Here is an 18,862-nt window from a genome sequence, read left to right on the forward strand (position 1 = left end):
TGTACGAGAGGTCGCCGTCGCCGCACCAAGCCGTTTTTTCTGCCAACGGTTTTGAGAGTGTACGTCCAGTTGTCGCTCTGTTTTCGGTCATCCCGAATTACCTGTTTCAAAATAAACCAGAGGGTGTTACAGTTTCAAAGAAAGACGTCACCACCGCGGCCGCCGCTTATACATTTCTCGCCTTCACGAGGAGTCCACACACCGATTTATGAGCCGGCCGCTGCCGCTTCTGGTCCCGCCCCCGAACCTGGACTCTCAACGCGCCTGGTGCGGGACCACGCGGCAATCCCCCCTCGCAAGCTTCCGAGAATAGACCGATCCCACAGGCCGATCAGCGCATGCGCCGGTTTTCCGGAAGTTGCACCGCCGCCATCTTAGTTGTAGTCAATCGGTCAACCAGACTACAGCGACTACGCAGTGGCCGCCGCTTTTTGAGTACTGCGAAGGAGCTTCGCGGACGTCTCTCCGATTTCACCAGCAAGAAAAAGTCGTCATGTGAGTATTTTCAATACCTACATTGTCTGTTAATGGCAGCAGGCGACGCGAATTTCGCTCATAAGTGCCTGCTACTCCTTCGTTTCGATGGGACTTCAGGACTGTCACCCGTTCATTACCTGTTGAGTACGGTTTTCATTCGAGTGATGTATATGTAAGCGGTTGTTCTGCGCTACTGTTTTTTTCGCATGTGCATCTCGGTGATTGCAACGTTTGTTTGCTCAGTGACGTGCTGTTGGGGACAGGCTTTATATGCGGCGCCGAACCTTTCGTGTCTTATGGCACTTACGTGCACGAGTTTCGCGTTCAACATACAGCCTTTGGTAGCAATAATATTTGAAGTTCTTAATCTGGGTGGCGTTTTGATTTTAGTCCATCGAACGGCGCGGTCGCTATATTTTGAAAACTCTTTGACTGTGTAGCGTTAAATAAGTGTCCCATGTTTCGCGCACGTGAATATGCATACGCGCCGCTCTCCATTAGCAGCTGTGATACGCATTCATCAGTCATTCGCACTGGTCGGTTGAGCCGCATGTAAGGATACGGAGCCAACAAGGGACGTTATCTTACGCTGATAACCAGTGCAGTCTTTTTATCGCCTTTGGTATAGTTTCGATATAAAGAAAGGGGAACGTAGTAACCATACCAAAGGCGAAAACGAACGAGACTTCGCTGGTTATCAGCGTCAGATATCGTTTATTTTATGCGTTGGCGACGGTCGTGGTGAGGGACTTTTGATGTCGAATCTCTCCCTCCCCCCCTTCCCCCAAGAAAAAAAAAAGGAAGCATGGGCAATAGCTTTCGCATGCCAAGCCGCCACAGCGCCGTCACCTAATCTCGCTGGTTACGCCAGTGGCTATCAGCAGGCTGTGCTGCACGTATCAAAAGCCACGCGTTCGAGCGTTGTTAACAGTTTTGACCTCTGTATATGCAGTTACCAGAGAGCTGCAGGTTCGTGTGGTTGGAGAACGGCATCGTCTAGAAAACTGCATTCTTGCGGTACAGTGATGCATTTTTAAATAATCAATATTCTTTTCATGGATTGCGTTTTTATTATGGCTTTTGCCGTGCTCCTGCGTTATTTCATTTGCAGTTATTTTTTTCCGTTGTTATAGCCTTATTTGCCATTTCTTTAACCTCATCTGTTGCTTACGGTCTTTGTAATAGCTACTTCGCTAAGCTTTTTTCTCTTAAGAGTATTTACTGTGTGCAGTATGTGCAACAGTGAAGATTATCTCAGCACTAGTAAAGCACAGTCCCTGTCATGGGATTACTACCATGTGACTAAAGATTTGGTACTGATAAGGCCCTGAAAACAGCGCGAAAAACACGGTGTCAGGAAGTTCACAGGGCGAGCGATTTCTTCTCTTTTCTTCTCATGAGAACTACTGCTGCCTTTCAGTGTTTTTTGTGCTTGTTTGCATGATGCTATCACACCAACTAGTTTGCACGTCGTTACTACTCCTCATCGGGTACGAGCATCATGCAGTGGAGGCATATTATGTTATTAATACGTGCAGCTGGTTCATTGGCCTGGCTTCTGCGTGGCCAACGGGCACCGATTGACTGGCACTGCCCGGGGTTCGTTTATAGGAGTACGCAGCATGCAGATGTTGTATGTTCCACCAATAGAGACATGGTAACGTCATGATAAAAATATGTAATCTAAGAAAGTGTATTGGCTTAGCAGAAAGGTTAGCTGGCTGTGTTCAGATTAAACTAACCTTCAGGCTCTGTTTTTTTTTTCAGCTCCGTGTAATGTTGTGCCATGGCATCTGTATTACACAACCACAACAGTCAAGGGTGGACCTGCAAAACAAGCTCCCTGAACCCATACTTTGGAAAGGAGCACATTGTCAGGTATGCAAACTTAACTCGGCAGTCATGGTTCTCTAAAACTGATAAGTGCTATTTGGGAAAAAAAGAGCATGCTGACACCCAAATGTTTCAGAAAGTGTAATTTTTCTTGAACTATTACTAGTGCCACAAAGCTCTACCCATCTTGTAGGCTCTTCTCTTTATTGAAGCGGTACGCTACAGGCTCAGTAACTTTGTTGATTGTGTGGTTTAATCCGCCGATGCAACGCAGGCGATGAGGCGCGCCGTAGTGGAGGGCTCCGTATTAATTTTGACCACCTGGGGATTTTATCGTGCGCTGGAATCTTGAAAACACGGGCGTTATTGCTTTTCGCCTCCATCAGAAATGCAGCCGCCGCGGCCGAGAATCGAACCTGCGTTCTTGCCCTCAGCAGCACAACGCCTTAGGCACTGAGCAACTGCGGCGGGTCTGAATAACTTTGTGTTTAGCTGGAAAATAACACCGTTCGTAGCTTTCTCAGCTTTTATTCAATGGCCAACAACCCTTGATTGCTGAGAAATAAATAATTAAAGTGGCATTTCTCTCCACCATTCCCCTCACATTATTTCGTGAAGTTTCAGACCACGTAACAACGCGCCCAGATCGAGCCGAGCCCGACTTTACTTGATCGTCCCCATCTTTTTGAAAGCTTGTTCTCGTCGGCTATTACTTTCGTCACTCCCAATCACAAATTGCTTTTTAACACCATCTTGGTGTGGTGGCGTATGATCGAAGTCGGCTACCAAACCTCCTACCTTATTGGTGGGGCATGACAATGCCGGCGAAGTTTTCTGAGGAATGCCCAGACCATGCAAGAGAAGATGCTTAAAATACACACGGCGTGGATCAAAGAAGTTGACGGTTGTCTCGTTTCAAGTTGAGAGCGCTAATAATACCTGCTTGTGTTACTTGTTTCATATATATATATATATATATATGCAGTGGTGGTCTGTAGGTATGGTACGCTCTCATGTTCACCTGTATGCATGCATCTTTCGACTGCACTTGTATGCAAGTGAAACATTCAACAAGGTAGAAACCGAAACAAACAAAGCCTACTGCTTGGGCTGAGACAGCATATGTTATTGTGCTTACTAGCTGGGGTTTGTGCCTTTTAAAAGGTTCCCACATACATTTATGTTACTCTAAGTTGTCCCTACCTCAGTGTTTGTTTCAAAAGAACTGTTTGACAAGCCTCACCAAACCCGTTTCACCATTTGCAATTTGTGATGCCACAAAGTGTAAAGCTGGAAAATGTATAGGGCAGCAGTACCTTTTTTCATGTGTCTGGCATATTTGTGTTCACAGTACTCTAAAATACTGATACAGGCCAACTTGCTGTTACATAATCGGATGGGAATCAGCGGAACTTTGTCGGAAACACACAAGACCCTAAGGAAACACACGGCACACTGCTGACTATCAACTAAATTTTTACTGAAGGAAACAGGTATACACAAAGTTAAGCCGGAAGGGCATTGAAAAGGGAATCACGGATGCCTGCGGAGAAACTCTTTTTCATTGTTCAATAAGGCCACATGTGGCACGCAAACGCAGTGTTCTCCAGCTTCATCTATCGCCAAGGCTTCGATCATTTTACGTCCGGGCTTGTTTTTCTTTTTCCCGATAACAACAAGCTCCTGTAGGTTTGCTTTACACGTGCAGTCTCGAACGTGAAGGACGAGGTGGCCGGATGGAGTTGTTTGAAGGGATGCAGCATGCTCTCGGGCCCTGTCGTTCAAGCAGCGGCCAGTTCGGCCGATGTAAACGGACCCGCAGTTGAGGGGTATTTTGAACACTACATTTTTGCAGCACTGAGTGTATCTGGTCCGACATTATTCGCAAATGGGTCTCTGCAGTTTTGCCGTACGTACACGGGTTCTCCCATGGCCTGAAAAAAAGTGGGGACAAAACATGGTTTCAGGGTTTTGTTTTCCGCTTCCAACAAATCATACGGCATGTGCCGTCAGGTAAACAGTTATGCGAAGGGACCCATTTGCGATAAAAAAAAAACATCGGACCAGATTTACCCAGTAATGCAAAAATGAAGTGTACAAAATACCCCTTAACTGCGGGTCCGTTTACATCTGCCGCTGCTTGAATGACAGGGCCCAAGAGCAGTTGCATCCCTTCAAACAACTCCGTCAAGCCACCTCGCCCTTCACGTTCGAGACTGCACATGCAAAGCAAACCTCCAGGAGATAGCTGTTATCGGGAAAAAATAAAAACAAGCTCGGACGTTAAATGATCGAAGCCTTGGCGATAGATTAAGCTGGAGAACACTGCGTCAGCGTGCTATCTGTGGCCTTATCGAACAATGAAAAAGGGTTTCTATGCAGGCATCCGCGATTCCCTTTTCAATGACCTTCCGTCTTAACTTTTTGTATATGTGTGTTTCCTTCAGTAAAAATTCAGTTGATAGTCAACAGTGTGCCGTGTGTTTCCTCAGGGTCTTGTGTATTTTCGACAAAGTTCCACTGATTCCCATCCGAATATGTACCAACTAGCGTAGCTTCGAGCCATTTTGCTGTTACAATTTGAGGTCACTTTAGAATGAAGTTTTTTACATATCTTATTGCAGTAGACAGTCTTCTTAAATTTAGTTTTAGTCCTATATCTTCAGAACTTGCACAATGGACAAAAAAACTGGGAGTGTGCAAAGTTGTGTAAGGAATGAAAAGGTGCCAACTGTTCTAGCCAAGTGCAATTACAAAAATTTCTTCAGCTGTTCCTGCAGGCCTGAAAGTGGGATTATTTTTATTATGCAACAGTTAACTAGAGGGTGGAATGTGTAAATATATATTCTGGAAGGAAAAAGTCCTGCAAAGCATGTAATTGTGAACGTTTATTCTTCATGCAGGTACACTGAAAGTAAAGGCGCTAGAAAACATCGAGATGCTGGCCTGCGGCTTTTCACATCAGGCCACCTGCAAAAGTTGGTGTTTTCAACTGAAGACACCGCAGAGACCGTGGTGAAGGCACAAGTTCTGGCATCTATGGCAACACGGGCAGTGTACAGTGTTGGGGTGAAGTTGCTTAAGTGTGATGGGGAGCTTGTCAGTGGCAGCTGCTCATGTGTTGCTGGGAAAGGTGGTGTCTGCAAACATGTTTGCTGTGTTTTGTACGGGCTGATGCACATTGCGCAACATGATCTCGCTGAAGTACCAGATGCCATTGCATGCACTGAAGGTGAACGGCAGTGGTACAACCCGCGGGATCCAAAAAAAGTAACTGAGCAATTTCAACAGATTGTATTCTCCAAGGACACCACTGAAAGAATTAGTGATGCACCAAGGCTTCACAAAAAACGAGCAGCCTACTCATGCTTGAGAACACAAGACTCGAATCTCTCAACACTGAGCCTCATAAACTTGCATGGCAACTTCAAAGAATGTGGGCTAGATTGCTTCGCAGACGTACTTGAAGCAAATGACTTTCTTCCCGAAAAACAAAGAAAAGTTGAGAGCCCCGGTACCGAAGATGTGGCTGGACTACCTGTAAGGTGGCTGGAGCGAGCCAAACAGGGGAATGCTCAGCTGTCATACACAGACGAAGAAGTTACAGCCGTAGAGGCAGCCACACGACTGCAAAGTGCTTGCCTCCTTTGGCATACGTATAGGGAGGGTCTGATCACTGCATCTGTAGCGCATAGAGTTTACACGTGGGTCAGGACGTGCCAAACCAAAATGGGGCCGCATGATCCCCGACGTCTCATCGCGGCAGTGGTTGGGAAAAAGAAAGGCAGGGCAACATTTGCCATGAAGCGGGGCCTGCTGTGTGAGCCTGAAGCCAGGAAAGCATTTCAGGACAAAAACGACAGCCACATGGAGCTTGAGGTGACTGAAACTGGCCTCTTCCTCTCTCGTCATCACACTTTTCTAGGTGCAAGCCCAGATGGGCTTGTGAAGTGTAAATGTTGTGCGCCAAGGCTGCTTGAGATCAAAGTGCCCCTAAAAATTGAAGATTTTGCCAAAAGGCAGTTGCATGCTGGGGAACTAAAAAAAAGCAGTGGCTATTACACTCAGGTGCAAGTGCAGATGGGTGTGACTGGTCTGAACACCTGCGTGCTGTTTGTTTACAGCAAGGAAGAGTGCCGACAAATCTCCGTGCCATTTGACCAGAGTTTCTTCACGGAATTCATAGAACGTTGCAAATTTTTTACTTCCAGATACTTGCTTCCCTACATTTCCAGTAACTGGTAAAGTAAAGCTAGAAATTGTTTTCACGCTTGTGCATGTGTTCTGTCATCCCATAAATACTTGAAGCCAGTAGTAGTAGTCCACCAGACTTTTGCTTCTGTGCTTGTAAATTACCTTTTCTGCAACGAAGATGTTTATGTACGAGGTTTGTGCATTTTTGTTCTGCGTTAACAAGAACAGTCTACCCTTTTTCTTTGTACACCATTCACGTGCATAACTTGTCCACGCTGGAGAAAAATAGTACAAATGAGCACGAGGCCCTCCAGTGTGAAGCGTGTGTGCTTCACGCTAAGTTTGCGGAGGCATAGGCTTTCTTATTTATGCCACGAAGCACACGAAACTGCACTGTTGGCGTTATTGTTGCTACTAATATTCATAGCAATGGCTTCTGTGCTACTGTAAGGGCTGGCCTTGCTCCAAAACAGCAACTTATGTGGAATTGTAAAAAAATTCTTGGGGCACCTGAGCTTGCTTACGTACTGTGGAGGTAAAAATCCTGGTGATACTTATTAACTGCTTCTTTACTGATACAGAGTATTTGTGTTATTTGTGTCTGTCTTCATTCCCGCTTCTTTGTATTCAATGTAATGTTACATTGACGGGCTCTTTTGCTGCTGCATTGTCTGTACTTCTCTTTTCACCTTCATTTTGAATTCATTGAAGGTGAATTAAACAAGCAGACTGGTAACACATGCCACAGCTTTCCATGAATCAGTGTTTTGTGGGACAGCGAGGCACCTGTTCACATGCCATCATGTTCACGTGTCACATGGCATGAGCTATTCGAACTTTTATCCCACCACTGCTAATGTGTAGGTCTGCGCTATGATGTGTTGTGACCTGTTTTTTTTTTATGGCCCTACTTTTTACCCACCACTGCTAGTGTGTAGGCCTGTACTATCATGTGCCTTCTGACCTGTTCTTTTTTGTTTTCCTGAAGGCCCTACACAGTTTACGGGAAGCATGCAGACTATGTCAAATAAACCACTGTACTGGAGCACTATGTGGAAAATATTTTTAGACAACTGGTTCTTGCGAAACAGGCGGCTGCAGGCTTCATGAAATTTACTCAAGCACTGTGTAACGCCGTTTCTCCGCAGCTCCATTATCCTCCTGCAGCTGGTTTCTGTGCAGGAAATGATACTCAACATAGCTTCAGGTTATCAATGAATGCTGCCACACCTTACAAGGCTAGGTCAGCCTGTTAATTAACCTTTCATGTTTATGTTAAACCACAGCAGACTGGATGGCTGGACACAATGCAGCCACGATCACGAGCTTTTACCCTATCGAAATAAATGTATGTACCTATTCATTAACACCGCCAGGCATGGGTTCACTTCGATTTTAATGGCAAGCATCAAAACATGCCGCTGTTTGAAATGGTGACATAGAGATGAAGAGAGTATGGCCAATGCATAATGCACATTCATGACAGTACAGGTAGCAATGTGTTATGACAACAAAAAAGGGGGGTCAATACAGACAACACATCTTTTCATGCAAGTAGACGTAGTGCTCATGAAATGTAGAGAATAAGGGAATGGCCAAGCAAACAAAGCAAATAAACTTGAATACAAAACCTAGGCAGGGGCATTTCTTATGATGCTTGAATGTGCACGGGAAGGAGACGGCCCTTCGTACGTGCCCTCCTGAAGGGAGTGGGTTGCTCCTTGTTTTGGGCTAAGGTGAATAAAAAGGTTGGAGGGGCGGTGAGCACTTCCTAGAATAGGCACAAAGGCCTTTGTCCTTCCCATTTCTGGCTGTGCTGCATGGCCAAAAAAGTAGTCAAATGTAGTGCAAGCGAACTGGCGCAGCCTATCAGCAGACATGCAGACTTCATTCACACCTGCTCACAGCAATGGTTCACCCACAAAGTTTGTCAAGCGTGCGCAAACATGCCACACCTTGTTCAGTTGTCCAGACATGCTGTTTGGAAACACCTGTGAGAGTATTCTGTAGGTCTTTATCCTCCGAATAACCCTTTCCACATGTATGCGCACACTTGCAATGAGCCTTGTCTCAGTTTCATCTGCTTCCGACAGTTGAGGCCGTCCTTCCATGAATGGCGGAATGTTCAAGTGCAGTGAAAGTTCCTTGCACTCTTCTTCGATGGTGAACCCCCTATCAGCCATCAAACTTCGCCCTGGTGAGAACTTTTCCAACACACCGGAAGCCTTTGTTAGGGCCTTGTCAGACAGCCTCCCAGGAGCAAGATCGGACACGAACATGACAAAGCCGTTCGGGCTGCACACAACTAACCCTTTTGCAGTATTGTGCTTTTTGTACGAGGAATAGGTCTCACTCTGCACACGGAATGACGAGGGGGTTTCGATGAAAATTTCGGTGCAGTCGAGGATGCCGTCAACAGTGGTGTAGCCCTTGTCAATGAAAGCTTGTGGCCTGTACTTGTCGCACAGGTGGGGAGGCATCCAAGTTGGGACCTGAAAAAAAGAAGGAAAACTGGGTTTTCATATTTTTTACATTAATACCATCAGTGGCTTAGGAACGGGCAGGGGGAGTGGTCTTAGAGTGGTAGATCTATGCGAAGGATCTAAGACTACATTCTCAATGCACATGGATCTCCCCATTGCTCTTAATGTAAGATTTAAAAAGTCACCTTCTCCACCTTTGATGTTTGCCGCGAGTACTGGCATTGCTCTGAGACCGCAAGATGAGCCATCACAGCTTGTAACACTGTCAAATGAATCTACCAATGCCCTAAAAATTAGCAAAAAAACACCGGCACAGGCGAAGCATGCTGGGATAAGCATGCTCTCAACAAAAACTTTTTTGGAAGCATCGTTACATATAAATAAAATCATTTACTGCATTGGGCATCTGCTGTAAGACCCAGAAGGTTCATCGATTGATTTATTATGAGTTATAATGCACAGGCACTACATAGGTTATAAGGTGCACTGTAGTGGAGGGCTCCAGTTTAATTTGACCACCTGGGAACCTTTACCGTGGACCTAAATCTCGAACACGCGAGCATTTTCGCTTTTCGCCTGCGTAAGAAAAGCGGAAGCCACGGCCGGGAATCGAACCCGCATCCTTGGGCTTAGCAGCACAACGCCTCGGGCACTGAGCCACGTAGCAAGCCACAGAATAAAAAAAGTGAAATCAGTACATTTAAGGTGAGGCGACATGTGACATTGCTTCCAATAATTTTTAGCTGAGAGTGAGTGCTTGTCTTTTGCGCTCTGGTTTTTACAAGCGTGCACCAACTTGCCTAACGATTCGTTTTACTGAAATCTACTTTAATTCAATTGATCGTCTTAGAATGCAAACACAAGGTGTTCAAGCTGAGCGATCTTGCAGTAAGCTTAAAAAAGCATGCCTTGGGGAATTAAATTACCTGTACGTTCTTAGCAGGTATCTTGACAGACAGAAAGGCAGTAGTGGGGGTCAATATTTCTGGCCATGAGGGAGGGCTGACAAACACCCCTTGAAATAGAACCCTGGCTACGCGACTGATCAGTGTACAGTTGGCCTTTTATACCTAAACTTCCAGCCCCCTTTCTCCCTTCCCATAAATGTTGCAATTTGTCGCGGCCATCACAGAGACCACAAACAAAAGGCAATGGAAAAAGATAACTGGTGCTGACATACTTGGCGAAGCCTGTTGTCCAAGAAATCCAGCCATGTTACCCAGATCCTCGAAACGGTTGACGTAGAAACGCCAAACCTGTACGAAAAACAAATTTGCAAAAAATGCACATCAGTAATTTTCCGCAGCACAAACAAAAGAACCTACAGTTGCCGTGAAGATGTCATTGCAGAAGATGCTTAAACGGTACTGAATTCCCTTTGTTTAAGCATCTTGTTACTTCCAGTCATTTTCATTATAAACGACAAGTGAAAAAGTGCTGCATACCATTGCTGATATTTTGATGAACGTGCGAATACACAGCATGCTGCATTCAGTGCACAAAGTAACTAACAAAACCAGCTAGGCTCGGCAGGAACACTGAAATTTTGGCTTAAACTGTTGAATTTCTCAGTGAATGAAAGTTCGTTTGCTCCCGGACGAGCGCTAAGGGTAAAATACCAAATCTTTTGAATAAAACAAACTGGTATTTTGTCTTCATGGCTTCTTTAGGGCTGATTGGGTTCTGCTTGTTTCCCTCACAGTATATTCATAAATAACATTATACACAGAATGCCCTCGTAAATGTATTGGCATGGTAACAGTTTCATTAGTCACTCCACTTGGACCTTATGCAAAAGCAAAAATGAGTACTGATGCAAAAAAAAACACACTTGAACGTTGGCAGCGTACCTGTACGCAAGGTCAAGGCCGTCAAGGCCCAGCCGTAGCCTCATCAGGACGAGCACAAGCTGTGTCTTCAAAGGCAGGATGAAGTTCCGGTCCTCGTTCTCCGTTTCCTTCATCTGCCAGAACCGCAGCTTTTTCGCATCTGGTTCAAGTAGGGACCAAAAACTGTCGAAGCACTTTCTGGATGTAAAGCCAGTGTAGTACCGCAGCTTCTTTTCATCTTCTACAAGGGCTTCATACGTGATGTCAATCTTTTGTGTAGCTTCAGCCTTGCACCTCTTGACTTTCTTCTGCATACAGGATAGCTCAAGCCGCAAGCACCTATTCTTCTGCTGAAGGCGGTCACATAGCTTTTTTGCTTCAGCGTGGTCCTGTTGAGAGCGTTTTAGCTGGCGGTTCAGCTCTTCAACATGCGCGTAAGCAGCTTCAGCTTTTTCTGCTAGCTCAGTTATTGTATCATTTTGGTCAGCAACTTTCTTAGCAAGCTGGTCATAGCTTGACTCTTGGCTGCAGTAGGCATGGTCCATGAGTAGAGTGCTTTGCTGTGCGGTGTCCTCACTGTCGCTGCTGCTACTAGTGATGGCAGAGCCTGAGACTTCTGGGTCGTGCTGGGGTGCCACAGTTGGACTGTTGGGAAGTTCCGGCTGTCAGGGGAAAATGAAAAAAAGAAAGCCATGTGTTTCAGTGATTTTTACAACACAGTGTGCAGCTGCAGGTGAGATTTCGTATACTGCATTTTATATACCTTCACACGAGTTTAAGTTTACTCGTCATCATAGCTTTTTTTACGCAGTAGCACAACCCTTAAGTAGCCATTGCCTGCATTAAGCCATAACAAAATATTCAGTGGTGCATATGCAACAACGTAATGCTATTTCTCTGCGTTGCTTGCGCTCAAATTACCTGTGTCCTTATCAGTGGTCGCCTCCTTTCCACCTTTTGCGGTCTCAGCGGGAAGATTGTGGGCACTCTGTTCATGTAAGTCTTTTTTCCTCCTTCGAAGTGGGCACCGCATACTCGGTGTCCCGTGGTAGGGGTAAACTTGGAGAACCTGAGCACAAAAAGTTCCAGCATTATTGCGTACGTATGACACAGTGAACATCACCTACTGCGTTTTCAGGTTCCTTTTAAATGTCCAGTCTGCATGCTACCACTGCGAGACAACACTATCACTTCCTCTTGATTAACGTACAAAAAGTTCCATATCAGTCAAGGGCAAATGACAAATGGAATTTTAATTTTCAGCCTAAAGCGCTAACCACATGGAGCGATTTTTCCAGCGACGCGACGAGCGACGCGACTAGGATCCGCAGTCACCGAACCGAAGTCGCTCGCCGAGGCAACCACATGACAGCGACGGCTCGAGCGACTGAGCATGCGACTGAGGATGGCGATTTCAATGTTTCCGCACTGCGCATAGTAACGCGCTTGGTACGCTGGATGTTTGCAAACATTTTTTTGTTCATTTGTCATAAAAAGCATGACTAAAAAGTATTACGCCTTTCTACCTTGCTTTTTGCACTTCGTTGCATCTCTAAAACTGGTTTGGGTTAGCGATAGCGCACGCTTTTCCTTCTGCGCCTCGTTTCTCGGCTCCAACATGAACGCCGTGAAGAATTCGCTTTCTTGACGTCGTTTTTCCCACACGGGTCTCACCCAGTGTGAGCGGGAGCCTTCTTGCTTCTGCTTCAGCGTGTACACAAGCTTTGCCACGCAAAGCTTTCTTTGCCGCTGCACCGCAAACGTCGTCTGCGTGGATTTGCAAAATCTTCCCCCCGTTCTCTTTCAAAACCGGAGGTTGCGTGCTTACGTAGGGGCTCTCCTATTGGCTAGTCGCTGAGGCCACTTCCGGGAGGCGAGCGACTGTTTCTGGCGACCCAGAACCGAGCGATTCGATGAGCGACTTGGTGCGCGGCGAAAAGTAGTTCGTCGCTAGTCGCGTCGCGCCCCAAGTCGCTCGCAAAATCGCTCCATGTGGTTGGGGCTTTACTCGACACCGCCACACACACGTAAATTATACAGCTGTTTGTGCCACTCATCTGCATAGGTGCAGCAAAATCGGCCGCGTGCATGCGCCAGATAACTATTTTGCGGAAAGGACGAGATTACAGAGGCACCGTTTGCTTCGAGGGTGATCCGCGAAAGCTAATCGCCCTTTGGCACTACGAGTTCTGGCTAAGTTGTTACAAGCGTGCCGTGAAGTACGTTACGTCGTTTCTAAAAATTAAGGTCTCGAGGTACGGTAGAACTATTACGAGAGCCTCGTCTTGCCTTCCCCTTATGCCTGCATGCTTGCCACTTGCGTTGTAAAAAAAAAAAAAAAAAAACGCAAGCCACGTACGCGGTGCTGCACTTGCGCAACATGGAAAACTAAAAGACCTCAGCACTACAACTCGTTTAGCATATCGTTACCGTATTTCGTAGGCAGTTTTAGCATATCGTTACGGTGTTTGCGTTACCGTTTCCCGCGTTTTTGGAAGCGCTGGCGACGGTGAAGCCTGTGCCGGTAAGTTACCGTCGCGGTAACCCTCGCGCTGCGCAGTCTACTCCCGCAAACACGGTAACGATATGCTAAAACTAGTACGCAGCGATAAAAAAAAACGCTAAAATAAGGAAGATGCGCTAAAACATGACCGGCATGCACAACCGCGAGCAGCGGCTGAGCTATCCGGTAAGACTATACGCAGGCAGAGTGAGCAAAGATCATATTCTTTGGTATGCTAAGCTTCATGATTACACATTCAGATAAAAGAAACCACCGCAATACGCTTATTTAGTTTCAAAGCGGCACCATACATTTAATAAGATGTCTTACCTGCCGCCCCGTCCAGCCCTGTTGATACGCTGAATCCACGTCTCCCGAAGCTTTAGCTCTTTAGGAAAGACGTAGAAACTCAAGCCTTTATCCCTTGTGCTGTTGTTGTAGCATCCAGGAACACAGCACGTAAATCCTCCCATCGTAAGACGGCTCCACACGACCGAAAAATCTCTCGAAAAGGGCACGCTCAGGCACTCCGGCTGGCTGGTGCGCACGGACGACTACAAGTACCGGCATGCACCGCGGCTGCCGCGGCAGCGGTGGCGTCGCGAAACTGGCCTGTGGGATCGGTCTATTAGGGCCAACGGATTCTCTGTTACCGCCGAAGCGCTAAGCGGTGTCCGCCGCCCGCGAGAAAAAGACAAAAAATGCCCTCGAAGAAAGTGCTTCCATCTGTAGCGCGTCACGCCTCTCGGTACCTCTAGGCCGTACGGGCCTCCAACGTACAGCCACGATCAAAAGCTTACAGAGCAGGCTAATGGCAATTCTGGGTTATTTCTCTTCCGGTAGCAGCCCGATAAACTGCCGTGTGCAAGTCAGATGTCGTATAGTTACTGAACTAATGAAAAATAGGCCACATAGTACCCCGGGTTGCCGCGTGCCATATAAATACCCCAAATGTGCTGATTTCGTGGTCCGTAAACTTTTGATTATGGGTGTACACAAAAGAAAAAGAAACATTGCATGGCAGTCTTAGTAATTAAGCGATCCAAGCCCCAAACATAACAGGAAGGGGTTTAGGTTTCTTTAGGCATGAAGGCACCAAGTGGTAGGTAGTGAGAGGAATGTTGCAAGGAGGGCAGTTGTGCTGGAAGAGAGATGAATAAACGTGGGACAGAACCATGTGGTTGAAGAAGTACCAGTTTGTAGGCGGTGACCGATATCGGCCGGTTAGTTACTGGGAGTAGTGTGGGGCGAGGAATAGATCTGTCTGAAGTGCAGGTAGGTGGGTAGGATAGCATCCCTCTGCCTGCTTAAAGAGCAGCGTTAGTGTTAAACGAAGACTATAAAACATAGATATATTACGTTTTTTGGTAAGGTAACACATCATTACGCCATTACAAAGGAAGTATTACTGGCAATCATCATCTTAATTGTAATTTTCATCATGGACACCGAGAGGCCGGTGTAGAAGAAGATGAAGGCGATAAACTAGCTGGACAGAGGAAATGAGAAACGTCGGTGGCAATGAATGGACTGGGGCAACATAGGACAGAAGCGGGTGGAGGTAAACAAGAGAGTTCTTCGTCCTGAAGTGAACCTAAATAGGCGGTTGACGATAATGATTATGATGATCGTATTCCTCCGGAGCAAGGCTACAAGTACATAAAACCGGCGACCGGCTATTTTCTCGAACGTACCCTCCTGTATCGCTTAGTAGTACTTTTTGCAAGCTTTTAGGACACATAATCATGAGTATTATGCAGTATTTTGTCATTAAAACTATTTTTTGTCCGCTAATCACCACGGCTTTCGAAAAAGTCTTCTACAACCAAGCTTATTTTTTGGGCATTAGACAAGTAGTCAAATCAATTCGGTCAAATTGAGATTCTTTTTTTAGACTTATCTAAATGCTTCGAAAGAGTACCTCATGCCAAACTATTCTATAAATTTGAGTGTATAAAGTTACTTTTGTACGTTATTAAGTCGATTGCTTCGTGGCTAGCCGATAGAAAATACTTTGTGGAAATCGATTATTGTTCGTCTAGTGCACTTTCTGTTACCTCAGAGGCTCCACAGGGGACTGTTTTAGATCCGCTAATGTTTCTTCTTATGTGAGAAATTTGGTAGATGTAGTGCCTCATGACGTGTCCATAACAATGTAGTTGATGATTTTACTACCTTTAGGAATCTTTTACCTGCCTTCAGAATCGCGTGAAAGACTTCCAGCAACTCCGTTGGAAGTGAAATGTTAGGCAGTTCACGGGCGCTTGAGATTCCATGTGACAGGGGAGGGAGGAGGGGGTTGACAATTTTTAATAGGCTCGGGGGTATAGGGAGTCAGTGAAAGGGTTGAAAAACAGTGTGCAGCGAGTGCAAGCTCTAGAATCATTCATACTCTTTTTATACATTGCGTAAAGTAACATATTTTAGCTTTCTTAGGAGACAACAGAGCACAACGTTTTTCTTTTCAATCCGTAGAAAATCGAAAAGGACTTGCTATACTCTGTAACAAATTAAGAATTGCAATTGCTGACATGCGGTATCCGACCGCCAAAGGGACGGACCTGGATATCAACCGGCGTGCTGGTTCGCAAGGACATTGCTATATATGCGTGATATCGTCTGTCTTTTTTATTGATTGATTGATTGTGGGCTTTAACGCGCCGACGCAACGCAGGCGATGAGGCGCGCCGTAGTGGAGGGCTCCGGATTAATTTTGACCACCTGGGGATCTTTATCGTGCGCCGAAATCTCGTACACACGGGCGTTTTTGCTTTTCGCCTCCATCAGAAAAGCGGCCGCCGCGGCCGGGAATCGAACCCGCGACCTTGGTCTGTCTTTTTCCACGTAGCTTGTTTGTCGTTTCTTCAGTAATTTATAATCATATCACGTTCACAAAATCGCGAAAATGGCTCTTGCAATGTTCAAAATATTCCCAGGGCTGTACTACTTGCTCAGATTGATTGATTGATTGATTGATTGTACGGTTTAACGCGCCGACGCAACGCAGGCGATGAGGCGCGCCGTAGTGGAGGGCTCCGGATTAATTTTGACCACCTGGGGATCTTTAACGTGAGCCGAAAGCTCGTACGCACGGGCGTTTTTGCTTTTCGCCTCCATCAGAAAAGCGGCCGCCGCAGCCGGAAATCGAACCCGCGAACTCGTGCTCAGCAGCGCAACGCCTTAGCCACTGAGCCACCGTGGCGGGTTTACTTGCTCATAGTGGAGTAACATCTGCCTACGGTGATAGTGCACAGCGGCAATTCACCAGGACTTAACTTGTCCTAACTTGTGTGTACTAACTTGTCCGTTGCAAAAATCAGGTTGTCGTAAGATGTGGCAACATTTAGCCGAAGTTTCGCCGTACTTCCTAATTTCATAAAACGTATTACTGCAAGGACAACTAGACATAGCCATGGGTAATCTTATCCCCAATTTTCCCTAGAACCAACGCACACAAGTTTACATCTTTTCCTTGAACAGTCTCCGTATGAAATTGTTTGCCCCCAAAATTTTTGAACCCGCTATCTTATGAAAGGACTCCAGTGCCACCTTGTAAACTTTGATGTTTTAACGTTGATATTGCCTTACTGTTTTCATCATTTTTGCTGTTCTTGAGTTTGTTCATATTTTAGGGATGATGTGCAGCCGCTGCTACTAGGGCGAAATTACTGACCTGCAGTATTGCTCATTAAATAAATAAATAAATAAATAAACAAATAAATAAAAATGAATGAATAAATAAGTAAAAAAAATAAATAAAAATTTTAAATGCCCAAGTTTTAATATTTTGTAAGCACTCTTCTGAGACTAATTGTTCGTTTTATTTAGGCTTTGTACTTGTCTCGAAAGCAGACAAACATATACAAGTTAGTGATCTTCGCAGTCTTTCTATGAGGGAAGTACGTCGCGCGACATACACTCTCCAAACAGGCAAATCTGAAAACAAACAAACGAACAAACAAACCGCCGTAGCATTTTCCTTAGCTTCATATCACCACCTCGTTGTTTTCGACGAAATGATTAAGCACCGTTGCAACCCAGATTGGTAGTGAGAATTGGTGAAAAAGCAACCTGCAGCATTAGAAGCCCTGAAACAACAGTGCTATGATACTGAACCGAAAAATCTATAGTAGCCTGCCACGGCATTCTTATAATGTTCCACCTTTTTGGGAGTATTATCACTTGCCATAATAACATTGGAGTGGTTTACGCTAAACTGCAGCAGTTTGCTGTGAAAGCATGTCTTACGGGTGACACTGTTCAGATAGTATGAATGAACTGTTTGATTCATAAGCAGTACATTTTCTGGGAGCCATACCTGGAGATTTTACGCACAATTATTCATATCTGATAATCTCCCCGAAGCCAAGTATCCCGCTATAGCCACAGGCAACCACGACGTGAAATCTTGAGTGCTTCGGTTCAATCCGCATAGAACGGGTGAGCAAGTATTTTAGATGCGACTGCATCTCATTCACTCGCCTTTTCCCTCCATGCGGCGTTGTCGTTGTCCGTCCACACCCCTCCCCCATTCTCCTCGCCGCGCGAGCTGCGCTCTCCGCCGCTCACCCCCTCTCCTCTCCCATAGCGAACACTCTCTCGCGAGGGGCATTGGATTGGATTCGATTGGATTGGCTTGGATTGGATTGGATTGGATTGGATTGGCTTGGCTTGGCTTGGCTTGGCTTGGATTGGATTGGATTGGATTGGATTAAAGTGGATTGTGTTGGATTGTGTTGCGTCATAGCCGCGGCAGACGCACTGGCGCCGGCGCGTCCCCTCACCGTTATGCGCGCTATAAAACACGGTGCCTGCGCCGCTCCGCTCCATCGTTCCAGCGCCGTTCCTCCGCTGTCCAATGCTGCAACGTGAACCCCCTATGCGTCGCATCTACACAGGGGTTCCCGCGAGGGGAGGTGGGAGTTTTTCCATTCCTACGAGGCCCCTCAGGACAACAACTCCGCACGCACATTTCGTAAAATGTCGAGCACGGAGTTACCTCATAAAAAAACATACTTTTTCGTCATGCAAGTGTTTTCTTGTTTGGTCAACTTCAAAAAAAAAAATTTACGGCAACCAACCGGAACAGAGAAATCAAACGTTTAACTTTCACAGCTTTATGCCAAGCGGTATGAATTTCTGCGCAGGTGTTTTTGATTCATACAACATATTGCTGCTCTGGCGAGAGGACAATGACGAGGCGAACCATGGGCGATGGTGAAGTGATGTATTTACAAGATGTGGCCGCAGAGCGATGCGCTCTATTTGTTGTTGTTTGTTGTTGTTGCTGTTCCTTTTTTTGTGGCGCATACCCACTTGGGGGATTGGTCAGGATCGGGAGCTTTACTGGGGCAAACGTGCCTGATTTATGAAAAAGAAATTGGAGAAAAAATATGTTGATCAGAATCATCGCACAGCAAATTGATTGATTCATTGTAGGGTTTAACGCACCGACGCAACGCAGGCGGTGAGGCGCGCCGTAGTGGAGGGCTCCGGATTATATTGACCAACTGGCGATATTTATCGTGCGCCGAAATCTAGTA

The 18,862-nt window shown here is 46.0% G+C and overlaps 2 protein-coding genes across 5 annotated transcripts; one reads left to right on the forward strand and one right to left on the reverse strand.

Moving 5' to 3' along the window:
* The first annotated feature begins 313 nt into the window (after positions 1–313).
* Positions 314–6,667, forward strand: LOC144158857 (uncharacterized). 3 transcript variants are annotated; one of them, XM_077690028.1, is made up of 4 exons: positions 314–495; positions 1,430–1,494; positions 2,245–2,355; positions 5,214–6,667. In XM_077690028.1, exons 3-4 carry the CDS (start codon positions 2,264–2,266, stop codon positions 6,553–6,555), a joined length of 1,434 nt encoding a protein of 477 aa, XP_077546154.1. In that variant the 5' UTR covers positions 314–495; positions 1,430–1,494; positions 2,245–2,263; the 3' UTR covers positions 6,556–6,667. The 3 variants fall into 3 exon arrangements, with proteins under 3 accessions (XP_077546154.1, XP_077546155.1, XP_077546153.1); XM_077690029.1 differs by lacking the exon at positions 314–495 and having other exon boundaries at positions 1,347–1,494; XM_077690027.1 differs by lacking the exons at positions 314–495; positions 1,430–1,494 and having other exon boundaries at positions 2,152–2,355; positions 5,214–6,666.
* LOC144158856 (uncharacterized) lies at positions 3,311–13,943 on the reverse strand. 2 transcript variants are annotated; one of them, XM_077690026.1, is made up of 6 exons: positions 13,650–13,943; positions 11,738–11,885; positions 10,838–11,478; positions 10,168–10,243; positions 8,858–8,996; positions 3,311–4,244 (listed from the first exon to the last, which is right to left on the reverse strand). In XM_077690026.1, the coding sequence occupies exons 1-6, from the start codon at positions 13,790–13,792 to the stop codon at positions 4,189–4,191; spliced, it is 1,203 nt and encodes a 400-aa protein (XP_077546152.1). In that variant the 5' UTR covers positions 13,793–13,943; the 3' UTR covers positions 3,311–4,188. The 2 variants fall into 2 exon arrangements, with proteins under 2 accessions (XP_077546152.1, XP_077546151.1); XM_077690025.1 differs by lacking the exon at positions 3,311–4,244 and having other exon boundaries at positions 7,883–8,996.
* Between the last annotated feature and the right edge of the window lie 4,919 nt (positions 13,944–18,862).

This window comes from Haemaphysalis longicornis, unplaced genomic scaffold (assembly GCF_048455015.1).
Source record: "Haemaphysalis longicornis isolate Haplotype H1 unplaced genomic scaffold, Haemaphysalis longicornis Haplotype H1 scaffold_10, whole genome shotgun sequence".
Taxonomy (NCBI): domain Eukaryota; kingdom Metazoa; phylum Arthropoda; class Arachnida; order Ixodida; family Ixodidae; genus Haemaphysalis; species Haemaphysalis longicornis.

Bases quoted from the DNA above. Each gene is read 5' to 3' on its own strand.
- LOC144158857 (XM_077690028.1), top strand. From the start codon at position 2,264: ATGGCATCTGTATTACACAACCACAACAGTCAAGGGTGGACCTGCAAA. The intron at 2,356-5,213 runs GTATGCAAACTT...TTCTTCATGCAG, and splicing joins GGAAAGGAGCACATTGTCAG to GTACACTGAAAGTAAAGGCG.
- LOC144158856 (XM_077690025.1), bottom strand. From the start codon at position 13,792: ATGGGAGGATTTACGTGCTGTGTTCCTGGATGCTACAACAACAGCACA. The intron at 11,479-11,737 runs GTAATTTGAGCG...TTCCCCTGACAG, and splicing joins GACCACTGATAAGGACACAG to CCGGAACTTCCCAACAGTCC. The intron at 8,997-10,167 runs GTATGTCAGCAC...TCTTTTTTTCAG, and splicing joins TGGACAACAGGCTTCGCCAA to GTCCCAACTTGGATGCCTCC.